General features: G+C 35.0%; 1 protein-coding gene across 1 annotated transcript; it reads left to right on the top strand.

The window, feature by feature from the left end:
* Positions 1–1,352: 1,352 nt before the first annotated feature.
* Positions 1,353–18,860, top strand: LOC108218473 (uncharacterized). The gene is made up of 19 exons (XM_017391426.2): positions 1,353–2,867; positions 6,784–6,869; positions 7,064–7,420; positions 7,530–7,613; positions 7,767–8,123; positions 9,128–9,188; positions 9,734–9,878; positions 10,011–10,117; positions 10,204–10,449; positions 10,577–10,827; positions 10,964–11,182; positions 11,257–11,478; positions 11,929–11,982; positions 12,138–12,203; positions 12,297–12,437; positions 12,510–12,563; positions 13,099–13,158; positions 17,892–18,296; positions 18,398–18,860. The coding sequence occupies exons 1-19, from the start codon at positions 1,658–1,660 to the stop codon at positions 18,563–18,565; spliced, it is 4,293 nt and encodes a 1,430-aa protein (XP_017246915.1). The 5' UTR covers positions 1,353–1,657; the 3' UTR covers positions 18,566–18,860.
* Positions 18,861–20,499: the final 1,639 nt, after the last annotated feature.

The raw sequence follows: 20,499 nt of genomic DNA, 5'->3' as shown, positions 1-20,499 counted from the left end.
TAATGTAAAAAAAAGATTCGGCCGAAATCTCGTAAAGAAGTGATGTAATAAATTAATATTTTTTTATTCAATAAAATTAACTGCTTATATGAATGCTATATCGCATTTGTCACGTAATTTATGTGTTTTTTAAACTGTTTATATGGATGGTATATCACACTTGTCCCATTTTACATGTTTTTTTTGAAAAAATCCGTGGCAACATACTTGCATGTTCCTTGTCAAATCAATTTTTTTGAATATTTTTTCATTCAATATCAGCGGAATATAATTTCCAATATTTGACTAGTATACTCCCTCCTTTTTGACACATAAGTTGTTTGAATTTTGACACTCATTTCTAATTTTTTTGATCCATAACTAAATCAAGATTTTTATAATTTTCTTATTCTGAATTATCATATTAATCATATATTTTTATTTACAAAATATTTTTTAATAATGTTGATTTTAATTATAAAGTCAAGGGACTTAGAAGTATGTGTAAAAAAGATAAACAAACTATATTTCAAAACAAAAGGTTACATATATCCCAACTCAATTTAATTTGGTGCATCATTAAGAAAACAAGAAAAATAAATTATCAAAAATAAGAAAATTAAATAGTTGACCAAATTTTTTTAAAATACGCAAACTTTTTAAAAAGAGACGATATTTTAGAATGCAAAGAATATTTTTGAGTTTCCTAACATTTATTTAAAATAATTAATTAATGCATACGTGAATAAATTGAACTACGTTTTATAGAAAAAAATCGTTACAATATTTTGAAACGGACGATTGAAACGTAAGGATGGATTGAATTTTTTAAGAGAAAACGGTGTTGTGCGTGCACAGAAACCTGCCACGCCACCAAAAGTCAGAGCAGTTAGTTGGTTCTTTATTGATTCACGCTGTACAAACGTCTATATATACCAACTTTATCCCCTCATCATTCACGTTACACTTATCGTGCACCTACAACTCTACACTCGTAAATACTACTCCCTCCGTCCCTTTTTATCTGTCCATTTTGGAAAAAAAAACACATACCAAGGAATAATTGATTGTATGAACTTTTTCATTAAATACCTCTAATTAATATCTTGAAAATGGTGGAATACCCCTACTTTATGTCTTGAAAACATGAATTCAACCAAGTTTTAAATAAGTCAAGCCTTGAAAATTGAAATTATGGAGATATATTTGAAAAACTATCATTAAATTAGTTTTGAAAGTATAAATGGACAGATAAATAGGGACAAATTCTTACTTCCAAAGTGGACAGATAAATAGGGACGGAGGGAGTATCTTTTTCTATACACACATGCCCCCACTCTAATTAAACAACACCTTCATTATCGCATAAAATTAATACAATATTCAATTCTCTCTCTCCTCTGTCTAAATTTTCATCGTCTCTCTCCATCTCTCTCGCGAAAGCGATATCCATTAAAATAACGGAACGCGAAAACGGATCCGAACCGAAAAAACCCTAACCCTAGCCGCGATTATTCCTCTTTCTGTTCCATCTCTCTTGTAATCAATTAATTAAATATATCTATATTCATCTATACATACACATCTTGATATTTATTGGTTGATATTAGGGTTAGGAATTGGATTGGGTTCGATTTGTGATGGAATTTGAGACCGTTGGTGGTGATTGGTTGGGGAAATGACCGGAGGCCGATGCTCGAGGCGGCGGAAGGGCGGTTGCGACGTCGGAATTGTTGATTCTAGGGTCCCGATTGATTTTTCGCGGGAAAATTGCGAAATTGAGGAAATTGACCTAGGGATTGGGAAAGTGGATTTGTTTACGCAGGCTCGAAAGGCGTTAAGCGAGCGGTGTCCGTTTGATTTGGAGGATGGACAGGCTGTTAAAACTGTTAGTTTGCCAAAGGAGTTCGCGGATTTGTTGTCTAGGAAGTCGGATGGGAGGAAGAGGCATAAAAAGTCTCATGCCGCTGAATCGAAGTCGACTAGGCTGGCGAAAAGTAAAGGTGCTGCCTTTTGGGCGAGGAATGAGGAGTATTTTAGAGGATTAACGGTTGATGATGTTGATAAGTTGTATCAGCTGGGTTCTATTAAGTTTTCGGGTGATTGGAATTGTCTTATGATACCCTGTGTGAATAATGTGAGAGCTTCTAGTTGCGTATCGAATGGAAATGATAGTAATTTGAATAATGGATTTGGTGACGTATCCCCTGCTTCTTATAAAAAAGAAGAGGAAGAAGCTAAAGATGCACATGATGACAAGTTGGCGGAAGTGGAATGTGGTGAAGGCATAGAATTGGCTTTGGAAGAGAAGGACAGGGCTTTGAATCAGCAGGGTAGTGGTTTAGAGTGGCTTTTAGGTTCTAGGAGTAAGGTATATTTGACTTCCGAACGTCCTTCAAAGAAACGGAAGCTTTTGGGCGGGGATGCGGGTTTGGAGAAACTTTTTGTTGCTTCTGCAGTGGAAGGGTCATCTTCTTTGTGTCACTATTGCAGTTTGGGTGAAACTGGTGACCAGTTAAACCGGTTGATAATTTGTAGTTCGTGTAGTATGGCAGTTCATCAAAGATGTTATGGTGTACAGGAGGATGTGTCAGAGTCTTGGTTGTGTACTTGGTGTAAGAACATGAACCAGAAGGATTTAGAAAGACCGTGTTTGCTTTGTCCGAAACAGGCTGGTGCTCTGAAGCCTGTTCGGAAGAAAGGCTGTGGAAGTGATAGCAGTGGGTTTGCTCACTTGTTTTGTTGTCAGTGGATGCCTGAGGTCTACATAGAAGACACCAGGAGAATGGAGCCGATTATGAATCTAGAGGGGATAATGGAAACTCGGCACAAGCTAATTTGTCGTTTATGCAAGATAAGACATGGGGCTTGTTTACGATGCAGTAATGGTATGTTCTGTTGCTTTATTATTTTCACAACCCTGTAGTTTTTGCTGGATGGCCAAGCTATTGGTGTTTGTATTGGTTCTTGTGCTGGTGCGTATGGTCTCTCAGCTAATTCTGGTTTCTGTTAACTGGATGATATATTTACTTTATAATGATCATACAAATAAGTAGTTTAGACGTTTTGTTAAATCCTACTTGTGCTTTTTCCATTTGTCTCAAGCTCTTTTGCAAGATATTTATTTATTTTATTTGAAGCATATCATCAGGTATATGACACATATAGTATATGGCGCTCAAGTGCTAGCTGTATCATTACATACATAACCGTTGAGTAGATTTCCCCCCAACATTGTCCAAATCCAGGACAAACATTTGATGACAAGGTGTAGTATAACGTAGAAGATTAGTTGCCATCTCAGAGAATTGGCACAAGAGTATAATATATATCATCATATGTCACTCTGCATCTGCTGACATCAAAGCAACTAAAAACTTATGTTTCAGTAATAGCGTCTATGGAACAAGAATCGTTTTGTAAAACTAAGGATAAAGATTTCCCATTTTATAAATGACCAATAACTAAAAACAAACTACATAGACATATCAGTGGTTAGATAAGTACTAATTATTAGTATCTCAATTGAAGGTATAACTGAACTTCTGTTCTGTCTAGTACAAATAAATTTTCCTGCTTTTGTGGATATTCTTTGGTCTCCATCTGCAACCTTGCTACCTTACCTCTGGAAATAGATGAGCAAAGTAGATTTTGTCAACATTTGGGTTATGTGATTTCTTGCAGTTGTAATCTCTTCATGGTGAAGTTTATGTTAGAAGAACACCTACTTGATCAACATCCACTAGTTGAAGGGTTTTTTTAGGCATTTTTTGATCTAGTTGCTTGCATACTGGATACCTTCATTTTTTTTACAAGTTCAAGTGCTAGTGAGAATTTAATTAATTTGTTCCATACATGTTCTTCAAATAAATAGAGAACTTTTCATTGGACTGTAATAAAAAATTATCAATATTTTCTGAAATTCTATCCTACAGAAATCAAGTTTCTTTTATGAGTATTTTTTAGATATTGTAAATCGGATATGTTTTTTTCCCTAAAAAATCTTATGATGGTACTGTACTTAGTTAGTTCATATATTTAGGTGTTTGTGGGTGGGTGGGTAGGTGGTGGGTGGTAATTATCAAACTATAGACTTCTTCTTGCATTATAACACCTTTGCCGCTACTCTGGCAGGCCTTGTTATCTTGTTGTCATACCCTACTAATCTTCAATGTCTGCAGAAACCTTGCGCAACACTTCTGTCACACAGACCCACATTTGTTTTTTCCCTGTAGATACTTTTATGTAGTGTTGAATAGCCTTTTCATTCCTTAAGGTTTGCGTGCATAATACATCTTACACTGACTCCGCTCACCGTCTTTAAGAGCGGACATACTAGCTAATTTTGGTTTAAAGTGTTGAATATTGTTTGTAGATAGAAGTCGGTGGAATTGTTTTGGAATATACTACTACCACACTTTTCTGGTGTTCAAGAACATCAATGACTGCCAATCATTTAGAAGAAAGGGACTTTTAGGTTGGCTGCTGTTCCCTCCAGAACTGTAATAGGCTTTTTTGTGATAAATAACGTTGGCAAATTTAGAGTTAATTTACCATGTTTCTATGTGAGAAGAATGTAGCCTCAGCTTAGATTACTGGAATGGAACGGTCACCATATTGTCATGTGACCCGATATTCTGCTGTTCCATTGCGTTTGAGGTGGGAGGTAGATTGCATTTCTATTCCTTGTTTATGTTGGTGACGTGCATTTCCATTTTGCTTGAAATTGGGATGGACTGAGATATCAATTGACAATTAAGTGGGGCCCTTAATTAGAAGTCGTTGAGGGCTTTATTAGTATGGAAATGTTGAATTACCAATAAGCACATTTACCTTTTTTCTTACAAACCTAGGTATAGAGTTGGCTAATTCTCATTGAATCAAAGATGCGGCGGACTATGAAGTTTGTGAATTTTGAAACCTTAATACCTGATTCTGACCTTTAAGAGTTTTGAAGAGCTCTGGAGCCTGCAGAGGAAATAGTTGCTTGCTATATTTAGCATGTTCTCTGTTTGCCTTTTTTGTACAGGGGGTAGGTATCTGATGAAAGCTAATTCCTTATTATAGATGGATCATGGAAGTAGTGGTAATAATAGTGCTTGGTCATTTTGTATAGTAGGTATGTATATTGGGATATATCAATTGCCAATGACTTGTTAACAAGTTACAATAGTTTGAAGAAGTTTTAATGGACTACTGTCACTGCATTTGGCCTGTCCTTTTGGCACATGTAAATGTGTATATAGATCCATATAAATATATATCAGATTATTAATTCCATGTTCAAAATTGTTATGTTGATGTAATTTTTTTGATTATCCTAACATAAACATTAAAGTTCTGAGTTGCTCTGATTATCCACTTATGCACCTGCAGCCATATAGCCAGCCACAAATTTTTGTTGCACCTCCAACACACAAAATCATAGCTGAGATTAATGTAGGAAGCAACTCCCGAAAAACCTGCTGTCTAGGGATGTCATCTTAATATATTGAACTTGCGGGTGTTATCCTAATGATCTAAGCTTTGTAGTAGACAAAACCTTGCACTGAAAGAAAGAACTATGTTCAATATGTGAAATTTACAGTACGCTAATTGGTTACATACATATATATTAATATAGTTGTACTGACGTAGAAATGGAACATTGGATTGAATTATAATGATATATGAGTAATGCATTCTGTTTGTATTTATCCAATGCCTTGTGGTTCCTGCAAGTTAACCGAAAAGATTTGTTTCAAAAGAAATATCTGAAAGTACTTTCTTGATTATAAGTTTGCGCTCCTCTCTCTCTCTCTCTCTCTCTCTCTCTCTCTCTCTCTCTCCCTGAAAATGTATTCAGTTAACGTGATAGTTTTGATGTTCTCTGTATGTTTTCTTTTTGGGCCAGTACATGATGGTATCCTTTTTAGGTAAACAGAAAAAACAACCTCGTGGAGAAATATCTGTAGTACTGGACACCCACTTGAGTAATCGAATCTAAAAATCAAACTAGAGATACCCGTTGTGTTTTACTGAGAATTAGGTCTGAGAGTGAGATGTACGCAGAAGTATCCTACTCGTAGAAGTGAATAGACTAGTCTCCTGTAATTCCTTGCTGTTGATGAAAATCTTGGGAAGTTGTGAAATATTCTGAAATATCAGAAAACTTAGTGTATTGTAACTTTTTGAGAAGCTGCAAAAGGTTACTAGGTAATGATGAATGTCTCTAAGAAGATTTACGCTCTTCAAATGAAGCTCTTTAAATCCAGGATGATGTATGAACTGGGTGTTCTTTTCTGGAAACAACACGAGAAGCAGTAAACTATGTAGTCCACAAAGTAAATACTGATGCATAGAACTTTGTGAATAAACCATTATCTTACAAAAAAAAATTAAGATCAAGAGGTTTTCTATTTTCTAGTAAATTTGTTTTTTGATTCTAAGAGAAGAAAAGTTCGACATCCATTGTCTTTTTTGGGTTATACATACGAGACAATTCCCTCTAATTTTTTGTGTTGATGTCAGAGCTTATTTCTTCTTGGGAGTGGTTGTATATTTGATGATTAGTTTGTCCTTTAACTTGGGTTGGGCTCTTCGTTGTATGTTTATAGGGTGAATTTACTATGTAGTACCAATTCAGTTCAGTAGTCTCCCTCTTAAATTCCACCATAATATGTTGATATTATATTTGGTAGATAGTTTTAGCCATTATATGCATGTTGATCTGGTAAAAGAGTATTTATTCTTTTTTACTTATTAATAAATGTCACTAGGCAGTATGCACTATTTATATCTGTTTTTTTCTCTTATCCCGTTTAGGAGCTTGTAGAGCTTCGTTTCATCCTATATGTGCAAGGGAAGCAAAACATAGGATGGAGATTTGGGGAAAATTTGGCAGTGATGATGTAAGTTCAATTTTTTTTCATTTCTTTTGAGTATTCCGTTTATTGAATGAGAACTCTATAAGGGTGCCTTCACTGAAATCTGGGAATTGATACTATATCCTAATTCCTATGGAGCAATAAAGAGTGAAGAGGCTATTCTAGTCAAATGGTTTTATTTTTCTTTCTTGAAACAACTTTGTCTTCTAATTTTCTAGGTTGAGCTCCGCGCATATTGCTCAAAGCACTCAGAAATCCAAAATAATATTATCACGCTGCAAGATGGTGACTCTCGTTTGCTTATTCCTGATCCCCACATCACCAAGCATCAGCCAATGTCAACTATGACACATAAGATTAAAATTGGTAGAAAAAATGAAGAAAAAGTTGCAGGCCATAATGAAACATCAGAGTTGGATTTGGACAGGGTAGATAGTAGTGTACCTCATGGCGATGTGTTTCCTAATGCGAGTTCAAATTTAACAAATCAATTGGCTTTTGGTGATACACAACAGTCAAACAATGCAGATGTATTGGCAAAGAAAAGCAGGGATGATATTGACTTGAGTGAATGTGTAAGTTTTCAACCTAACCTAAAGTAGGCGGGGATATATCTTTGTGATTTGGATATATTTCCTCTTCTTAAATTGCATCTATGCTAATGTTGTTAATAATCTGTTACAGTTAATTGATCGAGGAAGAGTAAAGATGACTGATGTGGCTTCGGAAATTGGTGTTTCTCCTGAAGTTTTGACGTCAAATCTCATAGTAATGCCCAACTTTATGCTTAGCTTTACAGAGTATTGTGTCTGGTCAGAATGTTGCTGCTACCACATCTACACATTTTTCATATATGTGCCGGTCTGCCATATATTTTGTTTATATATCTGACTGCATTTTGACACTCATTTCTGACTGCAGGGTGAACACATGGTGCCGGAAGTGCAGTGCAAAATAGTTGAATGGCAAAAAAACCATGCTACTATTGGTCCCTCGCAAAAGAACCTGAAAGTCAGATTTAAACATCCAACCAAAGTTGAGGCAGGATCTACTGATGAAACCCATGTTTTAGTGTCAGAATCTTGTATTCCTAATGTTTCTGTTACATCTGTGCCACCTCGAAGAAGAACAAAAAATGACATTAGGATTCTGAGAGATGGTAAAGCTCTGTGCTTGACTGAGTCAAGTTCGATTGCTGATGGAGTAGCCATGAGTGACAAAAGTGCTCATCATCTCGCCATGCATGAGCCTGCGTGTAAAAGTGATACCACCCAGAAGGTTATAACTAAATGATTACTATTTACATAAATATTTTTTGGAACCTTGGTAATATTTCTGGAAAACATGCACTTGTTAATTGTATGCTTAATAGGAGCCTAGTAACCTTTATGTACTTCTTAATTCTTTAGTTTAGCTGCCCAAATTAAGTAATCGAAGTTTTCTTCATGTGCTTTAATTAAAAACCATTATGATGAAATTTCTTTTGTATATAATAGTAAACAAAATATTGTAATTTTGTTAGTTCAGTAGATTTTAGTGGAAATTTTCATCAAATTTGTCCACATCCTTTTGATAGTTTAGTAGATTTTAGTAGGAGTTCTCATCAAATTTGTCATAATCCATTTGGAACATTTTAACCTCTGTCTTGTGGTTGTCTCTTAGTCAACGGAACCCTAGAAGTCCAAAAGATAAATCCTCTGATACACTAATCCGATAGAGAATCCTTCTCTATAACGGATCTCTTGTTAATAATTATCTTTGTATGAGGTGGTGAGTGACGCATTTATCTTTAGTATCGAATATAAACCCAGAAGCCCCTCTTTTTCGCATGTAGATAGTCTATCAATTAATGTACGAGTTGTTTAATATGAAAGTTAAGGGGGCAGATCAGAAGACCTCATTTGTAATATCGGCTGAAGCACATGCTTCTCTAGACGTGTTGAGTGTTCTGCCTTCACTTGTTTGCTTTTTCTGTCTGTTGGTTTTTTATAATGGATTGTATTAATGCCTCAAGGTCTCAGGCATTTATCACATTATTGAGCCATCACATAGACCCTCCACCAACCCTAGGAAGAGCTCCAGAAGTGTCCTTATTAATTTAGTTTCTAGCTATGTTTTACTCAACTAGACATTTGGTCGGTAATTGCTTGACTGCACTTTGGGTTGCCTTTTAGAGTTGCCTGACAGAAATGGTTAAATGTTGTGCCTTAGTATTGCTGACAACCGAAGATGTAGAAGGATTGATTTTGATAATTTATCTATCAATCTTGTTTTTTGGGCAGATTTTGATCGAGCCTGATGGGTCTCAAGATATTCTGCGAAACAGTTCCTCTAAGACTGAAGGTTGTGTTTACATATTTTGGAGAATCTTAAGTCAAGTTTGTGGTTTTCTGGAGCCTTGTGCAGTATGTATATTATATTGTTATCTAATGACAAATGTATTTATCTCATGAGAAAATACATTTTAGAAAAATCATCTCAAGTAGAAGTTGTATACAGTATTTTTTAATAACTTTGAAAGGATAAACTGAACTTCTATAATCCTTATTATGGAAATACAATGCAACTAGGTACTTACAATATCTTAGTATGTGTCTAGTACACTCGTAATCAACAGGATGTTAAGTGACAAATGAACTAAGTGCACATTTTTTTTGTCAAAGACATTGGAAGTGATTGTTTTTCTTTTATTTATTCAAAAGGATTAAATAACTATGTAGAATTCTCTTTAGGGCTTCCCTAATTGCCTAGTTTAAGATGTGCTAAATATGTGTTTAATCTTATAATGCTAAAAGATATTTTAGTGTCATGTATGGTAATTTAATGAATGTATTGGTTGCAATAGCAGTACTGGGCTTTTGTTCATATTTTGTGCTTATGTTGGGCAGGTAAAGGAGCCTCCTTGTTGATTTGCACTGCTGTCAAGTCTTTCCAGGCCGAGGGTGGTGCTGTATCTGAGAATAGTGCTGCATTGGGATCTGTTGTGGCGAATCCAGTTTGCGATACTGCTGTAAATTGTGTCCCTAATATCATGTAAGCATTATAAATAATTTTCAGTCACACCATGTTCTGACGATAAGTCTGTATAATTCTACAATTCCTTTATTTCTCTGGAATTGCATTATCTTGTATGAAGTCGATTATATCTACTTCTGTAAAATACAGTGAAACAGAAGCAGTATCTATTTCCTACATGCACCCAACCATACAGAAGACGCTGTCACAGATACCAAATTTGGTTGTTAAAAGACCATTATCGGACGAGGATGATGGTAAATTCTGGTTTCATCTGGTGCTTTTATATGTGCACTTCCATCAAAATTTTCAAGTTCATGTAATATTCTGTTTTGCTTGGCAGGTTCAAGGGATGGAGAATTTTCCTCGGCGGAAGCATCTTCTAGCTCTAGTATTTGTTGTCATCATCAAACTGAAGATTCAGTTTCTCCTGGCTCTACTTCTAAAGTCGGAGGAATTGTAGAACAGTTGGCCCAGGCTAGGAGAATGGGTATTTTGGAGCAGTCTCCTGCAGATGAAGTTGAAGGGGAACTTGTCTATTTTCAGCAGCACCTACTCCACAATGCGGTTAAAAGAAAGCATTTTAGTGGTCTCTCTCTCACTTAATTTTGTGACATTCTTTTTGTCATATTTAATTATGATTTACGAGTTGCCTTAAATGCAACCTACCTCATTGATTTTCTGTAGTTAATCTTTTGTATTCGTTTTTTCTGCAGACAATATAATAGTTAAGGTTTTGACAAATCTTCCAAAGGAGACCGATGCTCTAGCAAAACAAAAATGGGATGCCGTTACAGCTAATAAATATCTTAGTGAGCTTAAAGAACTGAAAAGGCAGGGCAGGAAAGAAAGACGCCATAAAGAAGCTCAGGCTGTGCTTGCTGCTGCAACTGCCGCTGCCGCTGCTTCATCTAGGATTTCTTCTTTTAGGAAAGATTCTCAAGAGGAATCTGCTCAACGGGACATAGTAAGTTCTTTTGTTTAAGCATATTAAGTTTCACAATGCAATGGCATTCACAGAAGAACACTGTCGTATGATTACATTTAACTAAGCTTTTGACTGCCATAATCAATTTCTTACCTGTCTTATGGAATGATTGAAGGTGAATTCTTCAAGTGGAAGGGCAAGTCTTTACTCTCAGCAGATGCTGCGAGCAAAGGAGACACTTTCAAGATTAGGTACCACAAGAGTTTCGATAGAGAAGAATTCTGATGCTGTCCATTCAACTTCTGATTTTTCAAAGGAATACCCTAGAACTTGTGAGATTTGCAGACGTTCTGAGACAATTTTAAACCCAATATCAATTTGCTCCAGTTGCAAGGTTAATAACTTTCGACTCCATTACAATTGAATATAAAACATATGGTCAACTCTTAACTCTTCCTGCTGCCACAGGTTGCAGTTCACCTGGATTGTTATCGTAGCGTTAAAGACTCTGCTGGACCGTGGTATTGTGAATTATGTGAAGAAATGTCTTCCTCTAGAAGCTTTGGTGCTGCAGCTGTTAATTCTTGGGACAAGCCTTACTTTCTGGCAGAGTGTGGTTTATGTGGTGGCACCGCGGGTGCCTTTAGAAAGTCAACTGATGGCCAATGGATTCATGCATTCTGTGCTGAAGTAAATTTATTTTTTCCAGTTACGCTAGTTTGATATATACACACACATAGGGGCATATTCCACTACAAACCATCGTAGCCTACAGACCAACAAACCATTTAAAATTCACCAATATCGACTCATAATTCACCAAAAAATGGTTTTAAGATTCACCAAGAATCGGATAATATAACATCTACTTCCGTGTTTACAATGGAAATATGTACATTAATGATTATACCATGCTTATATTATAAATAATATAGAGTCTATTAGTTTGAACTATGTTTTTAATTTTCAAAATATCTGGTGAATAATACTCTCATTTTTAGTGCATACCAGATTTGTAGCCTTAAAAGATTTGTGATTCAACGCAATCCTAACATACATATATACACGGCTTGTGTTTGTTGTCTTCTGCGTGATTTTTCTTTTATATATATATATGATTTTTTTTTATTCATGTTGCAGTGGATTCTAGAATCTACTTATAAAAGGGGCCAAGCAAATCTGGTACAGGGAATGGTATGTCTTCTAATGAACTTTGGAAATGGACATGGTCATATTCCTTCTAAGACTATCCCGTTGGTTCAACTGAGATCTTTTTTAATTAAGATTTTAAGCCAAAAGGGTATTTTTTTGCATTAATAATTTTTTTTACCACTGTGGATTTATGTCAGGAGACGATATCTAAAGGGAGTGAGACATGTCACATCTGTCAACGCAAGCAAGGTGTTTGTGTAAAGGTTAGCATGCGACTTTCCCTTGACTCTTTACTTGTTATTGAAGATTGATGCAATTTTAAAATTGGCGATCGCTATGCAATTTCTTGTCAACAGTGCAACTATGGCCATTGTCAGAGCTCCTTTCATCCTTCTTGTGCTAAAAGTGCTGGTTTTCACATGAATTTAAAGGCTTGCGGAGGCAAGTTGCAGCACAAGGCTTACTGTGAAAAGCATAGCATGGCAGAAAGGGCAAAGGTGAAGTTGCAATTTGTGTTTATTGATATTACTTTAAAGTTTGTTGCCTCATTTGCTTCAATGTATTTTCAGGTGGAGACTCAAAGACATGGGATCGAAGATATTAAAAGTCTTAAGCCAGTTAGGGTAAGGATACTTGCTGCACTGCTTGTGTTACCTTATGATGGAATGCTGTTTCATGGCCAATTATGGTCTAGTGTGTCATTTTCTTTTTTTAGCAAAACAGGAGCTGGATAGTGTATTAAGAGAACTTCTGGCGAATCTTGTATTCTTTTATCCTAGGGTCCATAGTTATGAAGGGCTTTCTTGCAAGAGTTGTTAACTTCTTAAGTTACTATTGTGTATACCATGGTGTGCTTGAACATAAGGGTGGCTTCTTTAATAGACGGTTCTGCTTCTGCACGTGCATATTGACTCACATTTGTCAAGTCTTTTGTTCATCCTCTTGACAGAATATTTTTTTCCTGCATGTGCAGAACCTTTTTATGCACTGTCTAGGGTAAAATTATGTCCAAGATATTGTTCTCTCAAAATTTTTGTTTATTCACATCCTAGTCCTTTGTTCATCCACTTGTAAATAATGTGATTAATTAAATAAATATCCTCTGCATCTTTTGTATTTCAAAATTTATAGAGCCTTGGCAATTATTCTTTTGTTCAGGTTGAACTGGAGAAGTTACGGCTTCTATGTGAAAGAATTATCAAGAGGGAGAAACTAAAGGTAGCTTAAAATCTGTCCCTTTCTTTTGAATATTTTCTATGTTATGTTTTTCTGTTTTTGTCCCTTCAGCCCTAGTAGGTTATGTCACTACTAAAAATTCAGGATGTGATTTAAAGGGTATCTGTGAGATACTGTGCTTCTTGTATGCTGAATCATATTTTACTTGATCTGGTATTTGGTTTTTCCGTTGTGTTCATAAATACGTGGACATGATATATCTAATAGATTAGATTGTCACCTGCTTATTTGCATATTAATTCTAATACTAATTTCCAGTTATAGCCAAACTTGAAATTTTTTGTTAATCTAATCTTGTATTATAGATATACTTCCCCTTTTCAGTTTTTATTTGTTGTGTGGTTCACATGACTTTTTGTGCTAACATCACTTAACTCGTGGTTAATGTTTGTATTATATATATTCATCTACTATTGTACTGATATCCGTTCACCCATGTCGTATTTCTAAATTATAAGATAATGGTATTGAAGTGTTCAATATTATCATAATTTAATGACATGTGAGATGAGATCATCCTGATGTCATCACAGGGCAGCAAGTTTAGCTAATAAGCCTAATGAGTTGGTCAGTAGTTTGTATCAGTAGGCAGTGAATTCATATATGAGCTTCTGTCGCAACTGATTTCTCTTTTTTCTCTATCAAATATCAATATGTTACTCCGACTCTTCTGTTTAGGTAGTCGTACCCTGTCCAACACTTGGACACTCTGTCGACACTTATTCCATGTCGGATCCTGTGATTGAAATGTGGACAATTTGATCAACTAAAAGACCACATTAAGTTGAATATACAATGCAAACCAGAAAAAGAAAAAGCAAAAAAGAAAGAAGCAAAAATAAAAAAAAAGCATCGGAGATCCCTAATTCGCAATATTCCTTACAAATTTGTGTTTGGTAATACCTTGATAGTCACTTTTTGTTAAGGTATCTACTTATTATTCCTGTTTATAAATGTATTACGCCATGTCCTCGTACCTGTGTTCAAAAGATGGGACAGTGTCTCCGTGTCCCCAATATTAAGATTTTTTGAGTCCGACACTTCGTACCCGAGTCGGAGTAACATATACTCTCTCCATCCCCTCCAATTCTTATCATTTGGAATGGAGTGTTCGGCACGCATTTTAAGGCTCATATAAAATATAGTTCCATCACTTATTTTTAAAATTTTCTTCTTCTGAATAAAAATCTAATGTTTAAATTTTATTCAGAAAAAGAAAATTATAAAAATAAGTTATAAAACTATATTTTATATGAGCCTTAAAATGCGTGCCGAGCACTCCATTCCAAATGATAAGAATTGGAGGGGACGGAGGGAGTAGAATTTTGCATATAAATTTCAGTTGCTAACATGATATCATAGCAAGGTGATATATATAAGGATTTAGAGACCACCAGTTGAAGCTTTGAGTTCTCTCAATGGAAACTCAAGCTTCCCAGTTAGTTTTTTTTTTGTGTTTTCAGCCCTTCACAAAATCAAATTAGAATAAAAGTTACATACCCGTCTAGAGCTCTAGGAGGTGAGTCGTCAGTGAAATTCCACCTAAGAACCACCAAGATAATCGCTGTAGAACTGAATCAGGCAAGCACTTGCTCACAAGCCTGCGATTGCAGTCAGATTGTGGCAACTCTTCTTAAGGAAAGGTTGGTCGCCACTTTATGAGTATAACCATACTAAAATATAGCCTGATTCCAGTTAATTTCATTTTAGTGTGCATATATGTATGCAAGATACAGAACGGCTGATAAATCATTTCATAGTGTGAGTATATATTTCTTTAGATATGCGTACAAAAAGGAATCTGATTTTCAGTGTATAGAAAATTTGGTGCCTCTATACATATGCACGTAGATATGGATCAGGGGTGAAAAGAGAAAATACTATGCGGCTGTTAAAATTAGGTCAGAAGATGCTTAATTGGTTGGAGCCTAAAAAGAAAAGAAAACACCCTTTATTAGTGGGCCAACTGGTCTAGTCTAAGGAATTATAAACTGGTCTCTTATTTAGGGCTTGTATTATTCGGCCAGCCTGTTTTCTAAAAAGATTAACAAATATTTGGCCGTTTAAGGATTAATTTGACTCTATTAGTTAGCACGATTGTTATTATATTGTTACATTTAGGGATTTAATGAGCCTAGACCTGACTAAAAAAATATCTAACATTTATTTTCCTAAGGGAAACAGTGTCCGGATCTTTGAATTCAGTAGTATCACTTTAGTTTAAGAGTTTCCGAGTTATAGATTTAATATTGCTGAAAAAAAAATTGGATTGGTTGGTCCGCATGATTGTATCTCACTATTTATTGTTGCTGCAAATTAAATAGTTCACCGGGCTATATTCCGGCTTTAGTTCCGACAAAGTTATCAGGTGATACTTGATAGTACTTGCGAAGAAGAGTTCGTCATACTGCTTTTGTTTGTGTACTCCAGGCTCATGCCCCCTTCATCATGACATATTAGCATATAAAGCGGCAGAAGTAGTGGTATATATACACAAAGTTGACTGCCACATATGACAAAGTAGCGGTAGTAGTATGTATACAAAATTACAAATACATACACACTGTTCACTGCCATCTCTTGCATTCATCTCCTAGAAGTAGATGGATCAATTCGTGACTGATATGTTGTCCAGGAAAGCTACCGTTCCAGTTGATCAAAGTATGACAGAGGCACATTTATCTAGTGCTGACATCAGCACCTCCTCTGTTCAGGCATAGGCTCTTCTATACCGAGTGGTCATACGAATGAGTGCTAGCATGTCATAAGTCATCAGTTCAGTTCAAGGACTGGACTGATTGGTGGGCATCAGTTTCAATAACTGATTAGCGGCCATCTACCATTGTGCTGACAGCAGCACATCCTGTGGATTTTGACATGGCCAAAATTGTATTGTTTGCTTCTAAAGTTAGGTCAATTCCAAGATAGGATTATTTCCAAAATCGATGAATCCTAAGATGGGTCAGGTTAAATGCTCAAGGGCTCCTACTGTTCCACCCTTCAGTCCCAAGATAGGTCTTTCATCCCAAGATCGGATTTCCAGTTAGGAGACGTGTTAAATATAGGAGTGTTTAGGATTTAATGACACGTGAGATAGGTCATCACAATGACATCATTGGCCTGCAAGCTTAACTAATAAGCTTAATAAGTTACTGTAGGAGTTCTACATCAATAGGCAGTAAATTTTACATTTGTTCAAAGGCTTTGCCTGATACTTGGAGATGTATAAATACAATTCATGTATACAAGCTTCTACTGATTTTTCTGTCATAATCTAGCATATAATCTAACATTTCTTACTGCATTGCATTCTCTAAGTAAATCTTAGAAGTAGTATTTTATGATTATTTTTAATTATTATAAATAGATTAGATTATTTAAATATGGTAATATATTGATTAGATTTTTCTTATACTCAGAGTGGGTTGACTGTAATGTTTGGCTATATCTTAGAAGTAGTATTTTATGATTATTTTTAATTATTATGAATAGATTAGATTATTTAAATATGGTAATATATGATGGGACGCGCTAAAATTTAGTGGAGGGGAATGTCTAGTTGGAGTGAACAATTGTAATTTTTTCACATTCTCTATATTCTTTATTCTTTATTTATGGTAGAATACCTAATATTTTAGCTAGGGGTTTTGCTGGTTGGAGATGGTCTTAGGTGATGCGGGACGGGTAAATGATTTGGTTAATACCTTGAAAAGAGTGCATAGTATCAATAATGAGATAACTTAATTCCAATTAAAGAAGACTTAAGTAGAGACCCTAGTACTCAAAAAATTAGTACAATGCTAACTAATAATAACAATACTGAAAACCTTAGTAATAAATATCGATTGCAAAGTAATTGTAACCATTAGACAAATCTATGTTTTGGCTATATTATATGAGGTCCTTGGTGTTGGATTAGGCCTTCTCCATTGTTTAAATGAATAATGGTGAAATTTAAACTACTCTCTACTTCTGTGCATGTTTATTTACCTAGAAAGCAGGGATACTTCATCTGAGTGAAGAACTGCGTAGTGAAGAACTGCGTAGGGGATACTTGGGGGTGCGGGGGTGCTGCGGGATACGCAGGGGATACGCCACGTGGCGTATCGGTGGAGGCAGTGATGGGGATATGCGGGGGTGCGGGAGTGGCACAAATCGTAATTTTTTACACCTTTTTTTTTAAAAAAAAAAACCCTTAAAATTAGTTGGTCAAAATCATGGAAGCCATGATTATGCTCAATTGAATCACTTAAATTGCAATATTTATTTATGTATTTTAATTGTCAAGACTTAAGGATGATTAATTTAGTTATTCAACTATTTTGTTCTACTTAAATGCATCTTAGGTATTATATATATATATATATATATATATATATATATATATATATATATATATATATATATATATATAATATATAATATTATAATATTTGCCGTATCCCCCGCACCCGTATCCCCATATTTTGGAATTTGATTTGACGAATTCCCGCACCCGCACTCCCGCACCCGCACTCATGCTTCCTAGTTATTTACTGTTCTACCCGTTTATGTAATTTTGAACATCTTGATCCATCCAACAATAAATTTGCGGGAAGTAATTAGTAGAGATATAAAGTGACCAAAATATTCATGGAATTTACATATCTTCTGCGTTACTGTGGGGACTTAGTGGTGTTTTTTCACATATGTATCTTATTTTGTGGATGTTGCAGCGTGAATTGGTTCTTTGCTCACATGAAATACTGGCTTCGAATAGAGAGGCTGTTGCTTTATCTGCGGTCAGTTATAGTTCCTTATGCCCAACTGATGTCAGTTCTGAATCAGCTACAACCTCGCTGAAAGGTTATACAGATGATTACAAGTCAGGCAGTGAAGCAATACAAAGATCGGATGACATAACCGTAGATAGCACAGTTGCAGGCAAGAGGCGTATTAAGTTACCTGTGTCGATGGACAATGATCAGAAGACAGATGACAGCTCTACTTCCCAGCAGCTTTTCCCGTCAAAACCGTCAGATAGGGTATCTTTTTCTGGTAAACAAATTCCAATTAGACCTTCCTCTGCAGCATCATGGAGCTTTTCTAGTGAGGGAGAAAAGCGTGCTAAATTTAGAAAGGTAAACAAGTTCTCTGCGCTGGTGTTCATTTTTATTCGTTACAAATATATTAATTTAAAATCCGATTTCAGTTTTAAGTTAACGCTCCTGAAATTACACAGCATCCTGAAACATTTGAAAAGGAATTGGTAATGACTTCAGACCAAGCATCAATGAAGAACCAACGGTTACCCAAAGGATTTGTGTATGTTCCCATTCGCTGTCTTTCAAATGAGAAAGAAGCAGTTCCTGGTGCATGTACCCAGGAACATATTAGAAGTGATGAGTAGAACTACACAACTCTTTTATGACTTCTTTTACCCGGGGGACAATTCTGTGTCCATATATTCGTGTTTCAGTCTGAGCAACAGCAGCAAGCTTCCAACGAGACTAGGAAATGGCAGTATCAACACCTGGGTGGATCTGAGCTTGGCACTTCCTTATAAAGATAATTTATTCAACAGAAGTTATGCCTTCTTTGTTGTATATTGTGAGATCAAAGTGTACAGTGGGTTAGCATTTGTTCCCATTGCATGTATTTCAAGTGGCTCAATTTTTAATTATTAATCTTTTTGGCTTATTCAACCCTTTCTCCAGGCAAAATTAAACTTATGCTTCTTCTAATTGAACACAGAGTTGGAAGGCATTGCCCTACTCTGGAGAAGTTCTGGAAAATTGGTGTATATATATTAGCAGTGTTGCATAAAGAATTAGCCCCAGCAATTGATGGATAAATGCTAGTTATATGTCAATTCATTGTTTTTATTGCTTCTCTGATTCATTACAACGGCCGTCCCCGGGGTTCTCCTTTTCTTTCCCCTCCCGGGCTAACCGTTCTGTCTATATCGTTTAATGTTGGGTATACACATTTGACCTTTCGAACATTTTTTTAAAAAACAGGCTTAATTTCTTGTTTGTCAAATTTAAGTGGAGTCTTTAGAGTGTCGAGCTTTTTATTGATATTAAATGTGTTGGTATCACACATTTAGCATGAACGAAGAAATTGTTGTGCTGATTCAATTTAGATGTCCAAGGTGTTCGATGGAACATGACCTATAATTTTGAGGGGCACATATATATGTATATGTATGTATTGTTTGAAAAAAAAATATTATCTTAGCAAAATTAAAAAATGTTATATTAGTTTTAATGAAAAAGTAATTTATAATTTTTTTAAAATAAAATTAATAAGAAAAATATGTAATAAGAATATTAATCTATTTGATTAGTAATTTAGACTACTAATTTTAATAATTAAATACAATGGTCAACACTAGTTTTCGGTTAAACAACTTGTACATTATATTAGTTTTAATAATTTAATTTTTGGATATCTAATTTATTTTAAATTAGGTTTCTATTGAATGTTTATATATTCAATGAAAAAGTTAAATTAGAATTAATTAATCAGTTAGTTAAAGTTTTACATCAAAATTTAATAAATTTTACATTTAAATTAGTTTTTGTATAATAATATTTTTTATAATTATTATATCTTACTATTTTTGTACTTGTTTTTCCAGTTTTTTATTATTTTATATAATTACTACTCCCTCCGTCTCTAAAAGCTTTTTCCATTTGAGATGCCGGCACTGTTCATGCCTTGAGACAAATTACTAATTTACGTTTAATTTACAAGACTAAATTTAAGTTTCGTATTTATGAGTACTTTAACATGGTGAAATTTTTATATTTAATACTAATACGAAATTAAAGATATTCATGATCAAAAAATGTATATTGACAAAAGTGATAAAAGTAAACAAGAAAAGTATTAAGAGATAGAGAGTGTATTATTATTATTTTTTTGTTGGAGCACATATTTTTAATTTTGCAAGGGACACCTAAAATCTCAGATACGGCACTGGGTAAATGATTGCCACACCTGACTTAAACTGTGATATATTACCTGCACGATTATATATGTAGAGGGGAGGATGTTCACCATAGTGTGATAATCATATCAAATCTGACACTTTGTTTTCACATAATACAAGACTATGGCATATGGGGGATGACATTGTAGCATCTGCAGTATTCATGTGTGAGGATGATTCAAACTAACAGAACATGTCTCCACACATTTCATACCCCTCTGAAAAAAAGGATTTTATAGTAGAACAAGTGACTCCCGACCCTCCGATAATTAAACCCATTTTCCAGCAGCCGTTTTATCTAATTTTACATGTTTTATTTGATGTAATATGATAATTAAAACATGAAA

Source organism: Daucus carota, chromosome 4 (genome assembly GCF_001625215.2).
Source record: "Daucus carota subsp. sativus chromosome 4, DH1 v3.0, whole genome shotgun sequence".
In the NCBI taxonomy this organism is placed as follows: Eukaryota; Viridiplantae; Streptophyta; class Magnoliopsida; order Apiales; family Apiaceae; genus Daucus; species Daucus carota.
Note: the sequence above shows the minus strand (reverse complement) of the source record. Positions and strands in the feature narration are given on the sequence as shown.